Raw genomic sequence first — 23,928 nt, forward strand, 5'->3', positions numbered from 1 at the left:
TACAAAAATGACCCTAAGTTGTTGAGCTGATTGTGCACAGTGGCTGTGGCTGGAAAGTTTAGAAGGGAAATACACTCGGGCAGCAGGAAGTGACAGGAAGCTCCTTTACATGTTTGAGACACTGGTCAGGTTTCACAGCTTCTGTGTTGTAAACATTTTGTAACAGCATTAATATAGAAGCACCTGTTTTTTCCTATTGTTTGGCACTGATAATCTGCGTATTTCACTTGCGTACAATGGCCTGAATACAATCCAGTACTGAACTCTTTATCCTCTTTTCATGCCACACACACACTCACACTCACACACACACACACACACACACACTCTTATAGCTCAGAAGAATTTTAAATCTCCCGATGTCCTGATACTATTGCATTTTTCATTGGTATTTTAAGCAAAGAGTTGTGAGGTCTTAGAAGTCAGCTGGCATTAATTCCTCAGAGGGAAAGGGATTCAACTTCTCCCTGAAAAGAGGCTTAAAAGAAACTTCTACTGCTTCCAAATGACCAAATTTCACCTTTCCCACAATTTCTCTTTTTTTTATGATTCTTAGTGGACAGAGACTAACAGTTAATTGAATTGGAACACAGTTTGTTTTGTTTTATGTCCATTTGTAATATATTATATTATATTATATTATATTATATTATATTATATTATATTATATTATATTATATTATATTATATTATATTATATTATATTATATTATATTATATTATATTATATTATATTATATTATATTATATTATATTATATTATATTATATTATATTCATTAATTTCTCCAAATAGAGTTCACTAAGTTCACTAAATGTCTTATTGTTCTCTGTGCTTGGGCATCGGGCTGTCAGGGGTGCAGGTGTATGCATAATACATCAAGGCAGGTAGAAATACAAGGAAACTGAGATCATTAGAGCTTCTTTGTGGGAAAAAAAACATGAAATTTAATGTGTTTTTTTTTTGCAGACTGTCATGATAGCGAGCTGGAGACTAGATAAAACTCAGCAAAGAGACTTTAGCACTAAAAGAGCCACAAAGCATAAATGAACTGACATAATCTTGCTGTACAATACAATTTGCATCAGATACAGAGTCGTCCCACTTTGGGTTAAATTAACTTTTCCATCCGCATAACAATTATTCTGGCCAGTTTGGAAAACCACCAGTTTGCATGAGTGTCACTGTGGCTTGAAGTTTGGAGGAAGCCCAGCGTCTGGTACAAACTAATGGCTGCTGTCTGTGGAGAGCTGACGTCCACAACCAGGCGGCCGTAGCCTCGCTCTTTGCAGAAGTCTACGGCCTTCTGTATCAGCTGGGAGCCCAGGTGTTTGTGGCGCCACGGAAACTTCACAACCGTGTGCATCAGCTCGCCGAAACGCCCATCTCCTGCATCGTCGTCGGATTCTCCCTGCATCACTCCTCCGTTCCAGTCATCAAACTTCTCAGCTTCTTCCTCTGCCGTGCTCCCAACCACGGCCACCATCCCCACCACCCTGGCCTGGCCTCTGACGTCCGCCTCCGCCACCCAGAAGCCATTGCCTGGCTTCTCCAGGTAGTTGGCTACAACGTCAGCCATGTCTGTACGCATTCGCCCCGCTAGGTAGTCCTGGTGGATTTGGTGGCAGCAGTAATAAATAAGGCCGGCCCATGCACTGCCAAAGAGAAAAGCTTGAAAGTAGGAGCTGCCTCCCAGCACGTAGCCGGCCATGGAAATGCTCAGAGCCATGCCGACGTGGTCTGGGTGGCGCATGGCCTTGAAGAAAGCTGGGTACACGTGCTCAAGCACCCCGTCGGTAAAGAGGGACGTGACCTCGTGCTGATCTGAAGGTCTGTACTGCCTGATGGAGAACTGAACTGTATGGGAGGGAGAGGATAAGAACCCAGTCAGACTAATCGGCCTGTTGTTGCAAGAGGAAATTCCTTTTAGGTTTCACAATAGGCTCAATACTCTCATGTAAGTCTTGACTGGTTAAAAGACATGATTATAATTTTATACAACTTCATTATCTATTCGTCTATTTCACATAACTTTGACACATGGGCATTTACAGTATGCATGACAATGTGTGGAGAAAAGAACAATTAAAAGGATTATGGCTTTGTTTATCTCCAGTATTTCAAGAGTGAGTCATTGCGAGATGTGAAACAATTAGAGCTCAAAAGTGCTAATGAGGAAAATCACAGCAAGGTGAGAATCCTGAGGCGACCAAACGAGAGTGTTATGTGTTACATGTCATCCAAGTATGTTAGTAGTGTCGTTCATCACGCCCCGACCGCCCCAGTACGAGCAGGTGAAGTAGTTGAAAACGGTAGAAAAGAAGCGCCAACTTACAGTTACATTTCTGGGCCATGCCGCCTCCGTCCGCTGGCGTCCTGCTCATTCTGAACGGCTTTACGCTGCTGCTCGCTCCTGATCCTAAGCCACAGATTGTGATAATGAACCATTCACCAAAGGGACTGAAATTAGTCTGAGCATGCTCACCTACGGGTACACACTGCAAGCCCCTGAATGACACAGAGGCAGCAAAAGGGTTTCAACATTAGATTGAGATAACGATGATTAGAGGGCATGTGATTTAAGTTTCATTAATCACACTGTTGCTTTGATTTTCATTTTTTTCCATTTAAAAAAAGAACCTTAATTAGCTTAGTCAACAGAGTAAAGAACTCTCTCATTGGATTTCTCAGGGAGGATGAGCACAGATCCTGAATATATTAGTTAAGATATCTGAGCAGAATTTAAATGCACTGGTCGTCTGAGGGCTTTAAACTCGAGATATTTCCAAGTACAAAAGCGTCCAATTCACTCGTTCTACAGTTCAGGTGGCGTTTTCATAGACAACAAATATTGTGAAAATATAATTATTTTGTGTAGCTTGTTTTAGACCCACTGTCACAGAATGAGTTAATTGACTCTGCACAAACAGCCTCACTCCCAGTAAGAACTCTCACTCACTCGCTCATCTTTAACTGCTTTATCCTCAGACAGATGTGGGGTATAGAGTCAGCTGTTACTGTATATAGGTAGGAGGAAGGATGCACGTCACCGGCCCATCACAGGCCCTATGCACTGACGACCAGCACACCTGACCTGGGTCAGAAAGACGACGTTCATGATCTGAACTATCTACCACCTCCTCAGCTTCAGCCTCAGACAGACCCACTCCCTTCCCTCATGCAATTGCTTAGCATTCAAAAAAAAAACCAGCACATTCACCTGTCACACCGAAGGCAAAATCCCTAGCTCAGTCTCACTTGCACCTCTCTTGGTGTGACTTATCTCATCTCGTGCCCAAGCATCGGTATATTGACATCAGGTTGATCTGTTGATGCACAATGCGTCCTACAGCACAGATGTGCAAAACCCCAGGAGATGATGTGGATTCTCAGCACTGCATTTTCCAGGTGTCGTTCTGGGCCGAGCATTCAATTTTCATATATTAACTCATTTACAAATAATAAAAAAAATAGGATTATAGAAAACCATGAAGCTGAACTTTGACATGAAAGAAATGTCTTAACTTCTACAAGTGCATATAACTGTCTGCACAGTTTTGTTAATGATATTTAAAAAGACATAAAATATTTAAATAGTAAACCTCCAGCATGCAACCAAAAAGGAAAATAGGTAAGTGAAGGTAGTCGGTGGGCAGCTTTTCTCTGTAAAACAGATTGAACGACAACAATGGGCTTTCAGCAGAACTATATTATGGCTCAGGCTCATCCCAGGTTCTCTGGGGACAGCTAGGTCAGAGAAAGAAGCTGCAGCAGCAGACTGAAACAAAACTCCATCTATCACACTTAAAAAGCTGCCCACCTCCACCCAGCCACAAATATGCCAGGAGACGCTGGGGGAATTATAGAGGGCTCCGGCTGCAAGAGGCAACTCTGAATAACCACTGACTTTTTTTCCTTCAGTGAATTTGTTATTGTTAATTACGAACTTGACAACATGACTCAAAGGAGGAGACAGACGAGAGAAAGCTACGTCGGATTTAGCTGAAGGAAAATAGAGGTTTAACAGTCAAGCAACTTAATGAGAGAGGATGAAGAGAAAAATGTCCAATATTTAATTTATTGAGCCACACTGACTGTGAAGTGGTAGAATGAAGAGAGAAACTATGACTATTTGACCTCTTGTGACAAAATGTCTGAATGTAAAAAATGTGACCAAGGTAAAAAAAAAAAAATTCTCTTTTTTTTTTTAAATGTTTGTATTGTTTCTGCTGTATTTTGTCAGAGAAATTGATGCATGTGTTACATCTATCTATCGAGATTGATTTACCTGATTTGACACTCGGCTTTTGACTTGTTCTAATTTTCCCAGCAGCATTTCTTTTGTGCAGCCATTCACTCATTTTTATTATTAATATTCATGTGTTGTTCTGCTCATAAAGTTAAATATTGTCCGTCTCATCGCTGGTGTTCACACACGGCAGTGCCCTGTTTAAAGCGGCCGTGCCAACAGATAAGTACAGTCTGTTATTAGCGCTCTCACTTATTTATTTTTCCATTACTGACTCATTGGTTCATTTAAACGTAAACAACCCTGTGTCTGACTGAGAGGATTTTTAATGGATCCTACTTAAATGTCTGCCACAAAAGGCAAAGACACAGGATTCAAGTATGCATCGGAACGTTTTATTATACAGTAAAGACAGATCTCATAGTGCTCTAGTGTCTTCCAAATAAGAGTGTTACACCCTGAAAAGAGAGGAAAGTAATAATTGTAATAAACTGCAGCATCTTTATGGAGAGTGCAAAACAGTTACGTGAAGAAGCATCGTTAGAATACAGTCACCATAACAGCCTGTCTTTAGAGCGGTGTCTGTAGCATGGCTTGGCCCTCAATGACATGTCTAGCATGCCTCAGCATTACAAAGACTTTAATTTATATTATATTTAATATAAAAAATATTTTTTTATTTTTTGTATATGTTCAAAAATGTTACTTGTGAAATACAGCAACAGCTATTTTATCAAATGGAGCTGTGCAGTGAGTTCAACTCCATCGCTGAACAGCAGAAACGTGCTAATTATCTTAGTACAAGCAGAGACGCTCCCTCATTGATCTGTACTTCCACAAAGCAGTCGCTAACACAATAAACTACAAAGGGAACGCTACAAGATTAGAGGAAATGTTCTTACAATGCAAATCTGTTGTTCCAGACACCGCGTAGTCTTTGTTCTTGGACTTTGAAAGTTGGGACCATTGCACTTACAGGAGAAAATGTGTGATGAATAATAATAGAGACAGGCTCATCGAAACAGATGAGGGTACTACCTATTACACGCTGTAGATGTGGAACCGATAAAAACGGGGTTTGTTACACTAATATGTTACATCATCAGACACAGGTTTGCAGAGCCGACTGTGTCAGGATCAAAGGTGCTACGGACAATTAGGACGGTCGAACACAAGCAGGGAATGAAGACCTAAAACATGAGGCGGCGGTTCTTCCCTGTTAGCATCTCTAACAGCCACCAGATTCAACGTCAAAACGATCAGAGTCAACATTATCCAAGGCTCCTGGGCTGTTGGTTCAAAACCCTGACATCTTGGAATCAAAGCCTAGCTCAGAGGGCTGTGGCTAATTGAATGCGGCTACTTTTTGTTTGTTGTTGTTTTTTTATGCACAAAGAAATCTATTGATGTTATTGATTCGGCAGTAGTCCAACAGTTTCCATAGGTTCAGAACCCGGCCCAGGCAGGGCCGGGTTCTGAACCTATGGAAACTGTCGAACAGCCCAGTTGGTTCGTTTATTAACATAAGTGTTATTTTCTTATGAACATTATTAAATTGCATTTTGTTTTAGGTGCAGCTCAGTTTGTCGATTTCAGCTCAACTGTGTCAAAGTGGCTCAGCACATCAAGTTTCGTTTTGCCTTCACTATCGTAACCTGGTACGTCATGTTGTGAACTGATGAACTGGTAAGGGGGAGTGGAGGAAGTACACAGGCAGGCAAAACTCATGATTATCTGGCACTTTTTCTGTTTTGCTTAAACTACTATAATTTAAATTCCTTTAAATGCTTTAAAGTAGGTGGGGAAAAATCAGGCCCATACAATATTACTTTTCATACATATACGCTTAACTCTCAAAATTCCCATGGTTTTAATTGTGATCTTGTTAATTGTGTTCTTTGCCATGAAACCTAAAGCCAGCGGTGCTGCATTATTCTGCATTCCTCTGCGTTCTGTTTCTGATGATATTCTCCTCTGAGCTGGTTGAGTGGCCTAATTGAAAGTATTCAATAGGCGATTTATTGGCAGGAAGACATTAGCTACCTGGCACGCGTCAGAGCCAGATCTGGCAGCTGGAGCCGGCACAAGTGTGGAAACCAAAAGTGAAGTGAAAACACAGTGCAGCACCTACTGAGGTGTTAATACAAGGGTCTCAGAAGCAGGATTAAGGGGAACTCCACCCACAGTCATCTGCGCGTTAGGCTCGTTTTAACTTTTTTAATTGAATTCATCAACCACTTGAATGATGATTTAAACTAAAACACAGATTAAAGCAGCAGTTTTTACCCTGTTTAAACTTTGAATTGATGTTGACCAATTAGTTTCTCTTCTTCCTGTTCTATACCGATAATGAATCTATTTGTATCTTTCAAAAACATTTTAGGGAATGGATTATAGTAATTACAGAAAAAAGTCACTCTAAAGAATAACTATGTGACATCTTCCTGTGTTGTCGCTTGCTTTTGCCACACCATTCATTAATTCAGCGTCAGCGGTGATGAGTCAGTGGCTGAAGGATGAGTAGTTTGAATTGCGCTGTCACAGTAAACTTGAGGCATCCATCCTTCTTCTGTCAGGGCCTCGTGAGGTCATCACTCCACTGTTTGTGTACAGTGAGAGTGGAACACCAAGACTGTGGCGCCCTGAGCCTGGATGCTTAAAAGCAAACACGGGGGGGGGGGGATTACATGTGAGTTTAATACCTTATTAGCAAAATTATTTTTAGCCACTGCCAGCAGCGCCATTCAGCAGGCTGAACTAATTATATGCTAATGTCATCATCCCATGAAAATAATGACTTTTAAAAGTTCCTTACTATGTTAGCTTATTTATTAAACCTCTACTTAACACACAACAATAGCTTCCTTTTCGGTGGTATTTAAGTTCTTGTATCTTTTTTAATTAATGGGATAACTCCTTCCTAGATTACATACAGACTGCAATTAATTGTCTGAGCATTTTATTGTTTAACTATAACATTATGGGAATCCTTTTGAGCATTAATAACATATCACTGCTATCAGAGCCCATATATTAGTTCACCCATAAGCGCTTACTAATTGAATATGTTGGTACAGCATACTAGTTGGCAACTCGTCAAGTCAAAACGCTTACGTGCTTCATGCTTAAGTTAACTAGTGAGTAAAAAGTGATGTTACAAGGAACTAATAACTAATTTGAAAAATGCACAGTCTCAGAAATAGTTCATTTGGAAAAAAATATTATACTTGAATCTCTAAACCCACAGTGTAGTAGCACCTTTTAAAATGGTGTATATCTCATTTTAGTTCTTAAATAAGCTAACACAGTTATAAACTTTTAAAAGTCATAATTTAATGGGAGGATGGAGGACATGAGCATATAATTAGTTCAAATAATGTAAAGTATAACAGAGAGCAACAGTTCAATGATGAATTTTCGAACCACAGCCATTTGAGATAAACTAATGTTGCAAACCATATACAAGCAATTATTTATTATCTTATTAATAGTGATGATGATCAACATCAGCACGGGTTAGTACAGCTTCTCATCCTCTTTGGCACTTCTTTAATTAAACTCACCAGTGTTCAATAGATTCAATAAGGTCCATCTGGCCTTTACAAACCGGAGACAAATATTTGCTGAGTTTCAAGTTGTCCGTCTCCTCTTGAGGATTCGCTTCCGTGGTTTTCAAACAGCTTGAAGGTGTCAGTTTCCTCAAGGTCTTGAGAATGTAACTGACAAAAATTTAGTCTTTGGTAATGATATTCATTGAAATGTTTGGAGGCATTCTACTGTCTTTCATATGCTAAGTTATTTGGTCCATTGTTCAGTAGAGGATATGGAAATAGTGTTTGTGAAGTAATATTCTCTACCTATTACAGACCTCAGATTAAAGTAGACAACTGATAGAAACTTACAAACTGAGACCATCACACATTTTACGCATTCTGGGCAGAGAATTTCCAATTCCCGTCAATCATAAATGAAAGATAAACAAATCTTAAAATAAATCACTGGATAATGGCTTGAGGGACACAGATTTGTTTTTAAAGCATTTATATGTCCTGATTGCTGCACTGACACCACACATACACATGCTCACGGAGAGATGGGTCCACGCAAAGCCTTGTTTTTATCATTTGGATGATTCATACGCTGCCACAGAGGAATATCGCCTTTATTATCTTGGCTGATCAGCTTGACAAACAGTAATGAAATGAGTGACTGAAGGTCCCAGTGTAGTGTTGAGCCTCCACACATGAAGGAATCCGGAGTCCTCGTCCACAGCAAAGGAAGAAAATAATTGTTTACAAAATTAATACAGCTTGAATTTCCCCACTGTGGGACTATTAAGGGTTAATTTCTTTAAACTATGAGCTGCCTTTTGTCCGCTAACAATCAGTGGCATTTGTTAACAGGTGTTATGCTCACTGTGCATCTCGCAGCCCAGGACACATGGCCTTCCACCTGAATTCAATCTTGATTTATACTTTGAAATGTGATCCCCTCGGTAGCTTACTTGACATTTCCTCATAACACCTTGCAGCAGAGTTGTCATGGCTAAGGACCCTAATATCCCACACTCACCGGGGTTTAAAAATCTAGTTGACTGGGTCATGCAGGTGGCCCAGTGGCACACAGCTACGGCTGCCACTTATGACTGTGTTCACTATTAATCTGATGACAAGTGTTTTCACAATAAAACATCTGTAGGAAGAGTGAAAAGGTGTCTAAACCCCAAGAACTATCTTTTGTAATCCATTGTTTTAATCTGACCACCCTTAGCTGCTCGACATGCCCCTCCGTCTCCCTCCATCACCTGTCCTGTTCTACTGTGAGCTGCTCTATGATAAAAGACATTTACATGAAAATAATTCTAGTCATCCCTAAGAGGCAAAGTGTAGCTGAAGAAAATTGGACCTACATGCTCACAGCAAAAGACCAATCTGCTGTCTGGAAGAGTATTAATAGCCACGTTATGAATTGCATTGTGCTTCTGAGAAGCGTTGAGATTACTCCTCTGTAATGAATAAAAGCTGGATGACACAGAACAGCTGAAGAACGGATGAAGAATGGATGTAGCCGCAGTGGATTTCTCAAAGTCTGGGTTGACTCTCCTGACATTTAGGCTAACGTACAGAGACACAATCCTTCACTGTAGGTCCAGTACAGAGTCTGTGCAAGGCAGCTACTGGCAGAAACAACACAACAGGAGCAGAGATGGCATTTCGCTGAGGGAGCAGAGGGTGTGATCGTGTTGGGGTGTAATATCACAAGGAACAATTGTAGTGGGACTGTTTATTTTGTAAAGAAGATCCACATCTTTGTGTAATCTTCTCAACACCATTCATGATTCTTGTAAATATCTATGGCGTGATCGTATTTGTGATGCGACTGTACTATACAGTATTTATCCCATGCGTTCATATCTAACATCCTGGAAGAATTTTTAATTTTACTCAAAAATAACTGGGGAGACAGAGACACCCTGTGGTCAAGTTCAACAATGATTACAGCTGATATAATAAAGAATCACTGTCACATACTGTACATGTACCAGTTTCCCTATAGTGCACCTGTAAGTGCTATGTTGCTCGTTGCACATATTTCTCACCTGACCTAATTATTAAATTTGTAAAGCTGGATGTATTTGTGTTTTAAATTATTCACTATTGTAGAAAACGACAAATAGCTCCCAACGCTCTCTCACAGTTCAAACATATCAACATCTGTGTCATTAGACAAGATGCAGGGGAGCGAGAGGACACAAACAAACGGAGAAAGATCGGAGGGACCGAGCATGCAAACAAGCCCATCAGGGAAATGAGTCCAGGCATTTCCATGCGTGTTCCTCTGAGCCACGCTTTAACAAGCTGTGCATAAAGACAAGCCTTGTGTGGGTGGAGTTCCTCTTAATCATAGCTATGAATGTTCAGCACAAAGCCTACCGGGACAGGAAACTTGTTAATTGAGATCCTGATCCTCCTGAGGAGTCCGCTTTAACTTCAGACATTTTATTAGCTAGTGCAGGCCACAGTAGAGGGCACAATATAATGAGGTTTGTGTATTGATATTTTTGGGAAGCAATAAACGCCAGGACAGGACAAGAATTATAAAATGGAGCAAAGATATTTAAGCTATATAAACATTTTAAAAACTAAAGATGTGCATTTGTGATTTTCTATGATTTAAAACTATTAGATTTGTCAATTCTAGCTCTCCGTAAACTACTAATTATTTTTAGGTTAAATTATTAATCTACCTTAACCTTGATTTATCAGCTTTGATTTCAAGAATAATTTGTTTTAGTTGTGAGCTCTTCTCACAGCAGGAAGGTGGATTTCAGGTTTGGCTGGTAGAGCTTGCATGCTTTCCATGCCTTTTTTCTCTGTGTGTTCCTAGGTTTGTCCAAAGACAGTCCTAATACTACAAAGTTCTTACGATTCAGCGCTTGGGGGATTTGATTTAAACAAATCAGGAAACTTAGTGTATTAATGAGGGAGCTTTTGTTAAATTTTATCCCACCTTTATAGTCAAACATGCAGCAAGTTGACAATTGGGTTTTTATGTAGGTAGTAACTTATCAATGTATTTGCAAGTCAAATTAATTCTCACGCCAGATCAACAAAGTAAAAGTGTATTAAGGAGCTAATTAAAACACAGAAAATGTTAGTATTCATTTATTCTCCAAATATTTATCTTTCCTGTCTCTTTGAAACTGTTTGACATAGTTAGGCCAGACATCATCTGAGCACACATATGTGAAGTTACAAAGCAGTTCACGTTGGTATGTTGTTTGACTAAATTCCTGTGACTGTGACACAAGTCCATGCTGGGCCAGCTGCCAGGGTGCATCTCGCTGTTCAGCTTTCATCTGCTTCCAGGTTGATGTTGTTTCCAAACTTGGCGTAGAGCTGGACCTTTAGATCACCCAGCACTTTCTGTATTGCAGATACTTGGTCCTCAAGGCCTCCGATCTCTCGCTCCAGTGTCTCCTAATTACAAAACATGAATATACAGAGACAGAAGAACAAGCTTAAGATCCTTTTGTGACCAGCCCATGGGGGTTGGGGTTGGGGTAGGGCAGAGGGAGACAACCAGTTGGAGAAGCAACACAGCCCTCTTGCAATAAAAAAAAAAATTGTAAAATAAAATGGTGATCAAGAAAGGGTTACTAAAACACAATCCACTACTACAAAATAACAACCAAAAGTTAGAGCTTAGAGTTTTTTGTTAGCCAAAACCAAAGTATAAAAAGTTAGAAAGAAACCCACCCTTGCAGACTCGAGCATTACTTGTGTTTCTTCCCGGCTGTGACTGATAAACACATCACCAATTTCATAGGGGATTAAAACACAGTCATCATCTAACATCATTAGGTCATCGCTGGCATCCTCCAAGTTCTGCAAGGATTTCTGCAAGGAGACATCAGCAAATCGTCAGTAACTGTATGAAACCAAATAAAATATATATGAATGATCAAATGTAAGTGTGTTTAGGAAACAATAACGGGGGTATCGTGTTTGGATTCTCATTGTGATGATCAGACTTCTGGTACATAAATTCAGTTGACCACACACTGAACGCCAAATGTGACCGACTTACTTTCTTTGCCTCAATTTCACTTTTGAGTTCTGTCATGCGACTTGTATTCCTAGCAAATTTATTGATCTTCTGCTGGTCTTCAAAAGTGACATTAACATCTTCGACAGCCTGTGAGGCAAGAAAGACAAGTTAGTATTATTAGACAACAGTGTATTAGCGGACTAATTGGACAAATGTAGGCACAAATACTACATTGCATGAATACTAAAACTCTGCTTTTCTCAAACAAAAGAAAAATATGTACTAATAATTTCCTCTCTAATTTCCTCTAATTTGTCTGTTTTACCTTATTTATTAAAAGGTATGATCCCTGTAGTGCAGTGAATATTTATTACTGAAATTGAGTAAAACCGCGACACAATTAAAATATTTTGCAAAGACAACATTCTGTCCCTGTAGCAGCAACAAATATCTATTTGCAATGACTCGTTGAAGCTGATGTGGTTGTGCTACTTAGACATTAAAAATGGCTAACATTAGCAAGCAGCGCAGGCGGCTCCCTGAGCGGCGTCCTGTTAGCAGTGTGGACCACCCTCCCTCTCTACCGGGCGGTGATTATCAGCAACCACTCATCAGTTTCTAATGCAGGTCAGTGATCGGATACTACACGAAAGTGGCCGTTGGACTAATACAGCCAAAGGCATCATGTGAGTTAGCGCTAGCGTATTAGCCAACGCCTAACGACAGCTGAGGGCGAATGAAACACGAGGTTGATACTACGGGTTTAAATACAACTGTAGTCGTAATCAGGGGCTATTTGTTTCCACCTGAGTAAAACGTGAGTATTTCCGTCTTAAATTAACGTGTCACAAATCTACAGCAGAATAACCAAGTCCAATAGGTTGTAACTTACAGGTCCCTTCACGATCGCTGCCATCTTCGTCTTCTTCTCCTCCTTTTTTTCCGGCTGCTGACAAACAACCATCTGGCGCATTACCGCCACCTGCTATGTTGGGCTGTGGTTTAGGTGAACTACTTTATGCTCGGATCTCAACAGTTTAAAACAACAACACTAAAAACACCAATAGAAATGTATGTATGAATGAAATGTAAGAAAATTGTGTGTTCCAAGGTTTCCCTCACTCCAAATTCACAATTTACAATTCACATAGTGAGCCCTGTATGTTCAAATCACAGCCTAACTATTATTTACTTATAATAGAACTAACTATATGACTATAACTATATATAACTATTATATACTTATAATCTACCTTTATTTCATCCATATAAATTTGACTATTATACTTGCTTTTACAAAAAAATCTTAATGTTTTTAATATTTTTCATTACTATATATTGTGCATTTTTTGCTTATTAAGGAGCTACTTGAATCTGAACCTATTAAGGCTTTTGCAGGCTTCACTTCATGTAATGCATGCAAAGTTATTATTAATCATTTTACTTACCACATTCGATCCAGGGATAACAAAAACAAAACCTACTTTACCATGTATTGAAGACTGGTTATACTCATATGAAGTACTTATAATCTTATTTTATTTGTTCATCAGAATCACTGTACTGATCTATTTTTCAGATACACTTTTACTTCCTTAATAATGCATAAATAACTTGACTTCCTCGACGACACAAAGTCGGGCCTATACCACAGATATGCCGACAGCGCCATCAAGTGGGTTCAAAACGTACTGGGTGTTTTTAATGGTTCAGACGACAAGTGTTTTTTTTGTCAATTGTGCCAAGTATCATAATCGTTTGGTTCCTTTATGTTATTAGATTTTTGCTACTTTCATATAATATAATATATAGTATAAATAATATGGAACTTCCTTCAAAGTATAAGGCATAACACCTTCATTATTTTTAAACACTTATAAGCCTAAAGTATAATCAACCTATAGTTAACTATTATTCTTAATTACCTCTAAAACATGCAAGGTTGCTTGCACTAAGTTCGACCAGTTATTGTATCAACTGAAACTCCTGTTCTGTAAATATTTCTACAGCAAACAGTTTCACACCCAAGTTCAAATATTTACTGAACACATCTGCAATGATGGAGTGATCTGAATCCAGACTAACTACAGTACAGAAGATGTCAGGGAATTCACTGGATCCAAGAAACTAAAGATACGGTGCTCTTTCACAGTATAATGGGCACATTTTAATATAAGCTAAATGAATTTTACTATTCAAAGTTTTCTCCTAAAAATCAGTGGTTTTCCTGTGACGCTTGTAAGCGTTAGTCAAAGGCATTAGTGCGAAACTCAATACAAACCTCAGTGTGTTTGGGCTTGGGTTCTTTGAGGTTATCAGGAGTTTAATGAGATGAGCTTCAAGAAGCTTATGTCAACAAGCTCCTGTTTAAGGCACATTTACTCACAAAGGCAGCAAACAAGGCATAAAAATGGGAGAAAATAGAAGAATGAATTTAAATAATGAACCTCTTTCAGCTCTTTGACCTTTCAGATAGTCCTGTGTGCACTGACTAAATGGATGTATTTAAACACAGATGATTTCATCACAGAGTCTTTGTCAGTCTTGATTAAGAGTGTGGTTAAAACATGCTCCTTGAACTTCAATTAAAGCTTTTACAGGAAATAATATCAAGCCAGTTTTAGTCTGTTTCAAACATCATAGCATAAACAAACCTTTACTCTGCATCCTGTACAAACCGAAACAATCAAAATATTCACTTTCCGACTCTGAAATGTAAATAACTAGGTGGAGGCGTCAGGGCTGTAAGTATGAGCATATTCACTTTATGTGTGGCAGTGTGCCAGACCAATATCCTTAATTCACATCCTGTTTAATTCTCAGCGGCGTTTGTCAACAAAACTGTGCTGCACCACGCTGTCTCTGAGTGTGTGTTTGGAGGGTATCCTGATTGTGACATTGTCTGGGTATTTCACCGCCATTAGGAGTTCGCAGCAATGCTAATCGTGGGCTTTTTACGAAGATCACCCAGCGTGTGCTGCGGGGTTGGATGGCGGGCTTTTATGTCAGGGAAATCCCATCAATTACTTAAAAACAGTCCCACCCATTTTAAAGCACACATTACAAAAGCCTGTTAACAGCCGCTCATATACACACAACTGAGCAGGAGCGTGTCCCTCTCACTGACAGGGACAGACACCCTCCATGTCCTAAGGAGAAGATCATTGGCTTGACTTGGAGGCGTGACAAGGCAAGACGTCTGAGTGACACCAAAGTGAGTGGATCTCTAAAACCTGTAGACGTAAACACACAGTGCTATATTCCCGCGCACCGAAACACAGACGATATACCTGTTGTTTAGTTTGTTAGTGGGAGTTAAGCTGAAAGCTGCGCTCGTCTACGTCTCACCTGGGAAAAATATGGGAATCGAGCAATCCAAGAGCGAAGAGCTGAACAAGGTAAAATCATACTTCTCCTGTTATAATGGTTATTCCTGCAATAACAATAATTATACATCCACATGTTAAATAATATACTTTAGTTTGTGGTCTCAAAAGAGCCACGCTCCCGTGCACCTGGGCTGGATGCTGAACAGGGGTCTGTTTGGTGATTCTTAGTGTGTTTCTCCACTGGACACAGTGTAAAAAGAAACAATTCTGATTTTTTTTTCCATAGGATGGGTCAGTTCCTGAGGTGCATGAAAATGGATCAGTGAATGGCATCACAGCAAGTATCACACCCAATGGACTGAAGGCAGATGGTAAGTGGAGGTTTCATCTTTATTTGTAAATTATTACTATTGCAATAATTAAAAAAACTAAAACATTTAGTTTAAAAGTAAATTCAGATACAGTCACTATTATTTATTTATTTTTGGACCAACTCTGGAGAATTTGTAGGCGAGCGCAAATTTGGTTTGGACTTTTCTTATTCTCCAGTGTATCTATGGAGAGGAAGTTCTGAGTCAGCGTGTGACAGCCCAAAATCAGCTGATGTTTTCATTTCATGTTGGGCAAATCTCCTAAAGCTTTTGAAGACTCTCCAAACAGTGTGACTCCCATCTGGCCTGTGTCCTGAGTCTTCCAATGTAACTATAGGCGTAGGCATTCACGGGGCACAGCTGTTTGACCTGTCATGCTGTGGTTTGTCGCTGTAGAAACAGGATTGCTGTAGGATTCCCACCGGCGCACACTGGTGCCACTTCCTTGGGTGTGTTTGCTTCATTTAGCACTGCACGAGGCAAAATCATAGCCAAGTTCAACACTGCATGAAAGTATATAACAGTACTATGTACAGTACATACAGTATGCAATAAATGGCAATAATAACTGTGTTAACAGGTTCACAAATTCACATTAAGGTAGATTAATCAAGTTTTACTTGGCTTCCCTATAGTAGTATAAGACTGTTGAATGTTTATGTTATTATATTACTAAGTTCTCATTTCTCTGATTTGAAATTTGAGCTTTGTAAGTGTATGTTTTGTTTCTGCATCTGTGTAAATTGTCTTATTCTGTAATTATGGATTCAATTTTTGTATCTTGCGCATCAGAGGAAGATTTTGAGATTTTCTTGTGAGGATTAATTGTTTTGCTTGTTTCACAGTATTTTTTTAATTTGTTTATTTACAGTCAAAAGTGAGGTCACTGTCCAACAAAATGGCAAGCCCCTCTCTTTGAGCCTGTCCACAGAATCATCTGGGCCCGATGGTGTGGTGGTCCAAACCAACACTGAACCTGTGGAGGCTCAGGTCGTCACTGAAATCCCTGAGACCGTCAACCTGAAGGAGGAGATCAAGAAGGAAAAAGTCAAGGCCTTTGGTAACATATTTAAAAAGAAAGCAGCTGGTGCCAAGAACCTTCAGAAACAAGCTGCCTCAGACGAAGAACTCACGAACGTCGTTGATCCACAGTTTGTGAGTAGGACGTCTTATTATATTTTTTATCAAAAACACCCAGTTAGCCATAAAACTGCTTCTTTTGTGGTTGCATCATTTCTAAATGATCGATTTCTTCCCTATTTTAAAAAAGCAACACAATAATAATACTTCATATTAAAATAGAAAACCTTTGTGCTAGAAGGACCTGGGCACATGGTTTTATTTTTCAGGGGCCCAGGTTTGAATGTTTTCCCTGTGCTGGGCAGGTTTCCTCTGGGTGTATTCACATAGAGGTGCCTGTGTGACTCAACACGCTCGCTAGTGACTTTTCCAGATAAAACATAGACAGTTTATGTTTATATTTTAAAAAATCAGATTATTTTTCCGCTGTATGTGCAAGTTAAGTATGTGTTTTTTTCTGCTAAATCTTTCAGGTTCTTTTAGAGATTGTTTCTATTGCATTTATAATGTCTAATCTTCAGCCACTAGAGGCAGACAAACTGACAGGAAACAGGAACATACAATATGAGGCATCCAATACAAGAAGACCTGATACAATCTTCATTCAAAAGGCCAAAATTTCTGTAATAAGGTCTCAGTAACATGTTGAACTGTAATACTTCATCCAGTCCCTTTATAGATTCTGTGATTCAGTACATGGTTTTCCAAGGTGATTTATAAATGGAATAACTTTCCTAAATTTGGTCTAAACATTAACGTAGGGTTGCGTGAAAATGGATTCAAGTGAAGAAGAAGATGACAACATGGTCATCATTGAACCCCTGGAGGAAAATGTTCATCTGCATCCAGAAGCTGGAACATCTGAGCAAATAGAGAGAGAATATGAAGCTACCGGATTTAGCGAAAGGAGCCGAGAAGAGAGAAGTGGAAAGAAAACTCTGCCGTGGGAGCTCTCCCCCAGTTCCCTGTTAGTGGTGGTGGATTATATTAATGGGATTTTCTCTGGTGTTCCTGACTACGTTGAGATTGGTGAAGATGCAGTGTGTTATGTAGAGGCAGAATCAGCTGAACTACAACCCAATCCTGCAGAACCAGCATTTAATTTTCTTTCTCAAGACCTAGAATCCAGTTCTAGCACTTCTCAGCTGTCTGCAGCAGATGATGTAAATCCTGGTGAAGATGTTACCACTGCAACGGTCTTTGAACGCCTCTTTGGAGAAGCAGCGGCGAGGCCTGTGAAGGCATCGATTACCCCAGTCAAAGACACGGGCGCCGCTGAGGAGCTGGAGTGGAGTATGACACGGCCGAAAGCTGGAAGGCTAGCGTCGATTCCAGAGACCGCGGAGGATGAAGATACAGACGGGGAACGGGATGCGGCCGCGGAGGAGGAGCGCTGGACAGGGAGGCAGAGAATGAATCAACAACCAGCTTAGAGCTGGACTCACAAAATGCCAACGCAGACGATCTCCTCCACAGGTTCCCGTCAGCTTGTACATCTGTTACTGAAGCATCAGCGCGCAGACCCGCTGGAGTGGAACCGTCTTCACTGGGACGCAGTATTATAGATGCCATTCATGTGAAAAAATGAATTGTGTGCTCTACAGTATGTTTCATGATCAATAAAATCACAATAAACCTTAATAACAAAAGGAAAAAATGATTGACAATTTATCAAATCTAAGCATATCCAAATGCACACACGCCAGCTTAATAGATATTTTTATAGTTTCTACTGTTGATTTTCCACATTACATTAAATACTGAAAGGTATCTGAGTTTCCTGACAATTCTCAATTCATAACTCTCGTGCATTGTTGAATATCAGTGGGGGGTGGGACACGAGCATTAATAAAAGGCTGATTGTTGGCGCGGCCCCGAGTAGGCAGAGGCATGGTTGGAATTGTGCTCTCATCTCAATGCTGCGATTAAGACACTGACTGCCTGCGTACGAGCTGGGCTGCACTAACATCATACTCAAAGGCTAAACTCTCTGTGGTGCTTCATAGGAGGCAGGCCAGCAGCAACAACCTGAATCCTCATCAACGGAGCCGCTAAGCGCGAGCGCAGCCGCCGAAGAAGCCGACAACGGCAGCAGCCAACCTCAGGAAGAGCAGGAGCAGAGCGACCCCGCGGAGATTTCAGTTATGAACTTCTTCAAAACACTAGTAAGTGATGGGCTTTAAAGATTTGAATGCTCCAGAAAAGCAAATAGGAAGATTTTATGATTTGAATACATTATCATAATCAGTATGTTTGCTAAATTTGCCGATTAAGGTATTTCTTATATCTAATCTATATCTTTTACATAATGGAAATGTTCTGGTAAATGAATGGGTCTTTTTCTAACCATGCTGAGGTGATGAAGCTTTGGGGTTAAAGGTGTCCATAACTAGATCTGCCATGATGACTGCGCCTGATGGAAAACCTCTGCTGTCTGTTGGACGGCGGCCGTTTTGAGGAGTTACCACGGCCTCAGCCTCATGCTCTCCGTGCCTTTGAACATGCAGGAATGCAGCGGCCTATTGTTCGGCCGTAGTGTGAGCTCACAAGGAAGGCCTGTGCAGCTGGAAGTGGAGATTTGCGAAGATGGAGCGAGGGCAGGCCTACGCCATCTCCGGAGCACAATAACTGTCCCAGTAACAGCGCGTGGCATTGTGCGCGCCCCGTCAGGGACCTCAGTGTGCCTCAGTTAGCTTAGCATAAAGGCCCGAGTCTGAATCCATGAAAGGCTCAAATTATTTATCTGTGTCAGTTGCATTAGCTGTATTCTGTTTCTGAAAACACTGAACAATCGCTACCAAAAAACTGCTAACTAAGCATTTGCTTGTCCTCTTTTTTGGATATGAAATTGATTTGAAGAATTTCTCTTTTCTTTGTTGCAGGTGGCTCCCACTAAAACGTCTAAAAAGGAAACCGCTACTCCTGATGCCTCAAAAGATCAGGTGAACACATATTCTTTAAATATATAAATACATACAATTATATACAATGTATTGGATTTTAATAACTTACAATCTACAATTATACTAAATACAAAATCCAAGATGTGCAAACTTTATTTTGCAGATTTTTGTTAAGTTATATAACTTTTCTAACTGCTGTTTTTTTCTGTGTTGCCTAATAGTCGCAGAAGGAGACCCAACAAGCAGCAGCCATTACTGTGAGCACAGAGACTGCAGAGTTGTCTAATCTGTGTAACAGATTTTGCAGTAAATTAAATATGCAAAACTGGTTTCAGTTCCTGACAGTCCACATTATGTATACCTTATCTACTATATATGAGCAAATTATAGTTAATAATAAATATAATTTAAAGAAATCTAAATTAGTAATAATTTGTCCCGAAGGCGCTGTTTGGTGACAAATAAACTAACTTTAAAAATATGAATTTAATTTCCTTATTGTTTTGTTTATGTATCATTTATGCTATTCTGTTCTATTGAGTAGATAGATCAGGCTTTGTTTGCACTTTATTTCTTTAGTTGTCTTAATTAGCCTGAGAAGGTTTAATTGTTGTGTATTATTTAATTGTTCTTTGATGAAGATCCATTACATCTAGTCCACCTTTTCCACAGAAAAAGTTATTTAACATCCTCTCTCTCCTGCCAATAGGTTGCTCAGGTATCTGAACCACCTGCAGCACCCAAAGGAATGTCTATTCCACCACCACCTCCACCAGAGCCACCGAAAATGGAAATCAAAGGCGAACTCGCTGCCAAGTCTGCAAAGCCTGCTCCGAAGGAGGAACCAAAGGCTGCTGCAAAGGAACCCGCGTCTTCGAAGGCAAAGTCAGCCAAGAATTCATTCAGCAAATTGTTCCGCCCAAAGGTAAATGAGTGCAAGAGGTTCGTCATTTCAAGTGCTTCTTTCATGTACAATGGTAAATTATAATGTGGTGTAAACCAAACTTAGTGAATGTGAACAGTTAAGTGGTTAAGGCATCTAAAAATTCAATTCAGTTTCATTTATGTAGCAGCAATTCACAACAAACGTCATCTAAAGGCACTTTACAGACCTGACAGTATATTTATAAAGCACAACTGTGGAGAGAAAAAAAACTCCCTCTCTATAGAGGAAGAAACCTCCAGCAAACAAGGCCATCTGCCTCGATAACCTGGGGTGAGAAGATAGATACGAGCAGAAATAACCACAGCAGACAAAGAGGCAACGGCAACAGGCAGCAGCCGAACGCAGGCAGGATGGTTGCACAATAGAGACACAACGCTCAGAGTCCGATGGTGCCGATGAGAACAGAAGGGAAGAGCTCAGTGAAGGTTTAAGTCTATAGCAGCTTAACTAATGGCTACAAGCCCCAAGCTTTATCAAAAATGGACGTTTTAAGCCTCAGTGTGTGTGCAAAAAAAAGACAAGGCTTCACTGATAAGATGAGGATGGTGTTGATACTAGTTTAACACCTTTTTTATGTTGGTGACATTTAAGTGGATACTGAAACAGCAGTGAAATGCTCGGTAAGAGGCACCTGTTTGCAGAAGATTTAACAGATTTCACTGGCAGTTTCAGTTTGCTCTGGAATGAATTGTAACTTGAGCGTTAGCAAATCCTGTTTCTTGTTGCTCTTCTAAGTCTGCGTCTGTAAAGTGATTTCACGCAGCATCAGCTGCCGGTGAAGGTTTTTGGTGGTGGAATGTCTGGTTATTTTTATTTTCATATCATGATTCATTTGCCTCCATTCAGAGCGAAAACAAGGTTGAACCTCAGGAGATCGCAAAAGAGGTTGAACAGTCAGTGGAACAGGTAAATCAGCAGAAAGAGCAGGTCTGACATGATTCTGTTACAGTAACTTTATATGAAGCATGATCATTGTAGATCAGCCCATGAGTTCAGCCTTTAAGTAACAGGGCGACGTCTCCGTCCTTGCAGGTGGTGGATGGTTTACAGCAGCTAGTGGTAGAAGCTGAGGTAAATGAAAGGAGTTTGGTGTTTTGGGACTGGGAATATCATGAGGATGTCGTGTTACGTTTCTGCATAGATCTGCTTCTCGTCCATAAATTCTTCATTTCCCAGAATGTGAAAAATCCTCTTAAAGAAGGCAATCTCAGACACACAGAACAGAATTAAGGCCAAGACAAAAATCTAGAAATTAAAGAAAAGAGGCTGAATGCTGAGGGTAAGACATTTGGAAAAAAGTGAAAATTCAGTTTTACTTCAGAATTAAAAAAAATGTTTTATAATGGCCCTGATTCTTTTCTGAACAGAACACTAAGCAATATTCTATTTTGCTGGTGTGGGGTTCTAAGTTCTCAACCAGTTCTCAGTTGACTTTTCTTCTGTCTTTTTGGTGGAACGCTTACTATCCCCCACCCTCGACACCCCTTCTTTCCCTTCCAGGTGGCAGATCCTGCACTCACACGAGTCAGCTTTAATCACGACCGTGCCTTTGACCTGAAACGTGCTCATAATGTGCATTTTTCTCCCTCCTATTTCGAGAAGAGGTTAGATCCCTCAAAAACTAGCACCCTCGAGGCTGTTGCGAAGCCAGAACCACCACCACCGGCTCAGGAAGAAAAGAAACCGGCTTCAAAATCACCCTTCGATCTCTTCAAGCCTAAAGTAAGAATCCATTCCCTAATTTGTGTGAATTGCAGTCCAGGCAGGATGAAGCAACTGTCTCTAGAGGAAATAGTCACACAGGCTCTTCACACCAGATGTGCATTTAATAATGGAATTAAACAACACACAGATGCTTTAGGTCTTGAAACAGCAGGTCTTTTTATGATTATTGTGTGTGTTAAAATTCTCAGACCGGGCCCAAGAAAGCAGCCTCTGCCCCGACTGCAGCGGCTGAAGCGGCCCAACCTGCTAAAGCCAAGGAGGAACCAAAGACTGTGGCCAAGTCCTCTGAGGCAGTTGTAGAAAACAAACAACCTGCAGCGGTCGTTCAAGCTGGAGACACTGGAGCCAGCGTGCCCAAAAAACTGGAGAAGAGGAACTCGATCCAGCTGTTCTTTAAAAACCTGGTAAACAGAGCATTGTTTCCTTTCATATGGCTTCATGCATCCTCCAGATGGCAGCACAACTCATTACAACTGATGCTGATGTGGTGACATGTCTTTTCACGTGTCCTAAAAGTCGTACATACTGCTATTTAAAAACCTCTTTTTCCCTTATATTTCAGGGTCAGAAACGTAACTCTATAGATGCCGGGGTCCAGACAGAGCCGGTCGTTGTTGCTCCAGCAGCTGAGAAGGCCAAATGAAACCAAAACCAATGCAACTGGTTTCCATGCACAGACTCTCTCTCTCCTCGTAGCTTTCACTCAATCTTTATAAATATCCTTCTCTCCCATCTCTTCAACCTTTAAAGTCACTTTAACGTTTTTTTTTTGTTTGTTTTGTATTAGTCAGTGTTTAAATCACAAAGGAAAACTATAAGTAAATAAAAAGCAAGTGACCAGCGAGTGTCAGAGAAGTGAGCAGACAGCGTCAAGTAGTGTTGAACGGAAACGGTCAAAGAGTGAAACTGATTGTGGTTTTTGAGATATAAATCATTGTGATCATATAAATGTATGGACAAGTGTAGCAAAACTAGTGTGGAAGCTGTTTGAGAGACATTTGTAGTGACTTGGCTTCGCTCCTGCATCACACGCTGGGTTTATTCAGTAACACAGCACCATGCTTTGCTTTTGTGTATATTCATTTTTCTGCTTGCTAGATGGAAATGCAATGTCGCATTGCTGATTTTTTTTTACAGTTAATACCATAAAGAAATGATGCAGTCACAGCAAAGCAGAGGTCAGTATGAAATGATATTGCTAATGGCACTTACACGTATATAACATCACAACTGCTTCTATTAGAGCTGATAGAGGAGTGTGCTCATGTAACAAAGTGCACTTTCATCCTTTATGTTAAGAACATACAATATATCTATTAACAGTCATATATTGGACCATATGGGACAATTACAATCTTTACTATTCTGTAGGGAAGGAACAAACATGCGAGTTGGTGAAATGGTTTTATTGTGATTCATTTTACAGTAAATCACTGTGATTTAACATTTTTACAGCAGCACTTTGTGTGTCAAAAAGTTTTAATTAAAGTCTTGTGGTGTTTTGTCATTTGAGTTTGGTATTCGTGCAGTTAATATATGTGTATTTTTATGTCTTTGAAGACAATAAACATGTTTACCACTTGTGTGTCCTTCATCAGTGTAAAGTACCACTTGGAAAAAAAAATAAACATGACATCCTGTTACCTCAAGGTTACGTGTAGTAAAATTTTTATTAGTGTGTGAGTCACGGTTCAGTATGTTGGGTGCAGAGCCACACTGGAAGCCTTACCTCGTGTCATGGTATCTGACAGTCATTTGTAAATCAGGCTGATGA

At 40.1% G+C, this 23,928-nt stretch overlaps 3 protein-coding genes across 6 annotated transcripts; 1 reads left to right on the forward strand and 2 right to left on the reverse strand.

Annotated features, from left to right (window-relative positions):
- Positions 1-934: 934 nt before the first annotated feature.
- Positions 935-14,063, reverse strand: LOC114859234 (putative N-acetyltransferase 8B). Its single transcript, XM_055510300.1, has 3 exons — positions 13,249-14,063; positions 2,336-2,419; positions 935-1,857 (listed from the first exon to the last, which is right to left on the reverse strand). The coding sequence occupies exons 2-3, from the start codon at positions 2,382-2,384 to the stop codon at positions 1,112-1,114; spliced, it is 795 nt and encodes a 264-aa protein (XP_055366275.1). The 5' UTR covers positions 2,385-2,419; positions 13,249-14,063; the 3' UTR covers positions 935-1,111.
- pfdn4 (prefoldin subunit 4) lies at positions 10,902-12,886 on the reverse strand. Its single transcript, XM_029156900.3, has 4 exons — positions 12,693-12,886; positions 11,840-11,947; positions 11,509-11,649; positions 10,902-11,229 (listed from the first exon to the last, which is right to left on the reverse strand). The coding sequence occupies exons 1-4, from the start codon at positions 12,771-12,773 to the stop codon at positions 11,098-11,100; spliced, it is 462 nt and encodes a 153-aa protein (XP_029012733.1). The 5' UTR covers positions 12,774-12,886; the 3' UTR covers positions 10,902-11,097.
- bcas1 (brain enriched myelin associated protein 1) lies at positions 12,314-23,803 on the forward strand. Of its 4 annotated transcripts, none has more exons than XM_029156894.3 (14): positions 12,314-12,427; positions 14,930-15,014; positions 15,102-15,198; positions 15,416-15,500; positions 16,372-16,655; positions 18,587-18,745; positions 19,463-19,522; positions 19,705-19,740; positions 20,193-20,408; positions 21,276-21,335; positions 21,462-21,500; positions 22,032-22,151; positions 22,343-22,558; positions 22,717-23,803. In XM_029156894.3, exons 3-14 carry the CDS (start codon positions 15,160-15,162, stop codon positions 22,795-22,797), a joined length of 1,395 nt encoding a protein of 464 aa, XP_029012727.1. In that variant the 5' UTR covers positions 12,314-12,427; positions 14,930-15,014; positions 15,102-15,159; the 3' UTR covers positions 22,798-23,803. The 4 variants fall into 4 exon arrangements, with proteins under 4 accessions (XP_029012727.1, XP_055366272.1, XP_055366273.1 ...); XM_055510297.1 differs by having other exon boundaries at positions 12,344-12,617; XM_055510298.1 differs by lacking the exons at positions 12,314-12,427; positions 14,930-15,014; positions 19,705-19,740 and having other exon boundaries at positions 15,036-15,198.
- The last annotated feature ends 125 nt before the right edge of the window (positions 23,804-23,928 follow it).

Source organism: Betta splendens, chromosome 7, assembly GCF_900634795.4.
Source record: "Betta splendens chromosome 7, fBetSpl5.4, whole genome shotgun sequence".
NCBI classification, from domain to species: domain Eukaryota; kingdom Metazoa; phylum Chordata; class Actinopteri; order Anabantiformes; family Osphronemidae; genus Betta; species Betta splendens.

Bases quoted from the DNA above. Each gene is read 5' to 3' on its own strand.
- pfdn4 (XM_029156900.3), bottom strand. From the start codon at position 12,773: ATGCGCCAGATGGTTGTTTGTCAGCAGCCGGAAAAAAAGGAGGAGAAG. The intron at 11,650-11,839 runs GTAAGTCGGTCA...GTCTCCTTGCAG, and splicing joins GTGAAATTGAGGCAAAGAAA to AAATCCTTGCAGAACTTGGA. The intron at 11,230-11,508 runs GTGGGTTTCTTT...TTTTGTAATTAG, and splicing joins TAATGCTCGAGTCTGCAAGG to GAGACACTGGAGCGAGAGAT.
- bcas1 (XM_029156894.3), top strand. From the start codon at position 15,160: ATGGGAATCGAGCAATCCAAGAGCGAAGAGCTGAACAAG. The intron at 21,336-21,461 runs GTAAATCAGCAG...CCGTCCTTGCAG, and splicing joins TTGAACAGTCAGTGGAACAG to GTGGTGGATGGTTTACAGCA. The intron at 22,559-22,716 runs GTAAACAGAGCA...CTTATATTTCAG, and splicing joins AGCTGTTCTTTAAAAACCTG to GGTCAGAAACGTAACTCTAT.
- LOC114859234 (XM_055510300.1), bottom strand. From the start codon at position 2,384: ATGAGCAGGACGCCAGCGGACGGAGGCGGCATGGCCCAGAAATGTAAC. The intron at 1,858-2,335 runs GTAAGTTGGCGC...CCTCCCATACAG, and splicing joins CATGGCCCAGAAATGTAACT to TTCAGTTCTCCATCAGGCAG.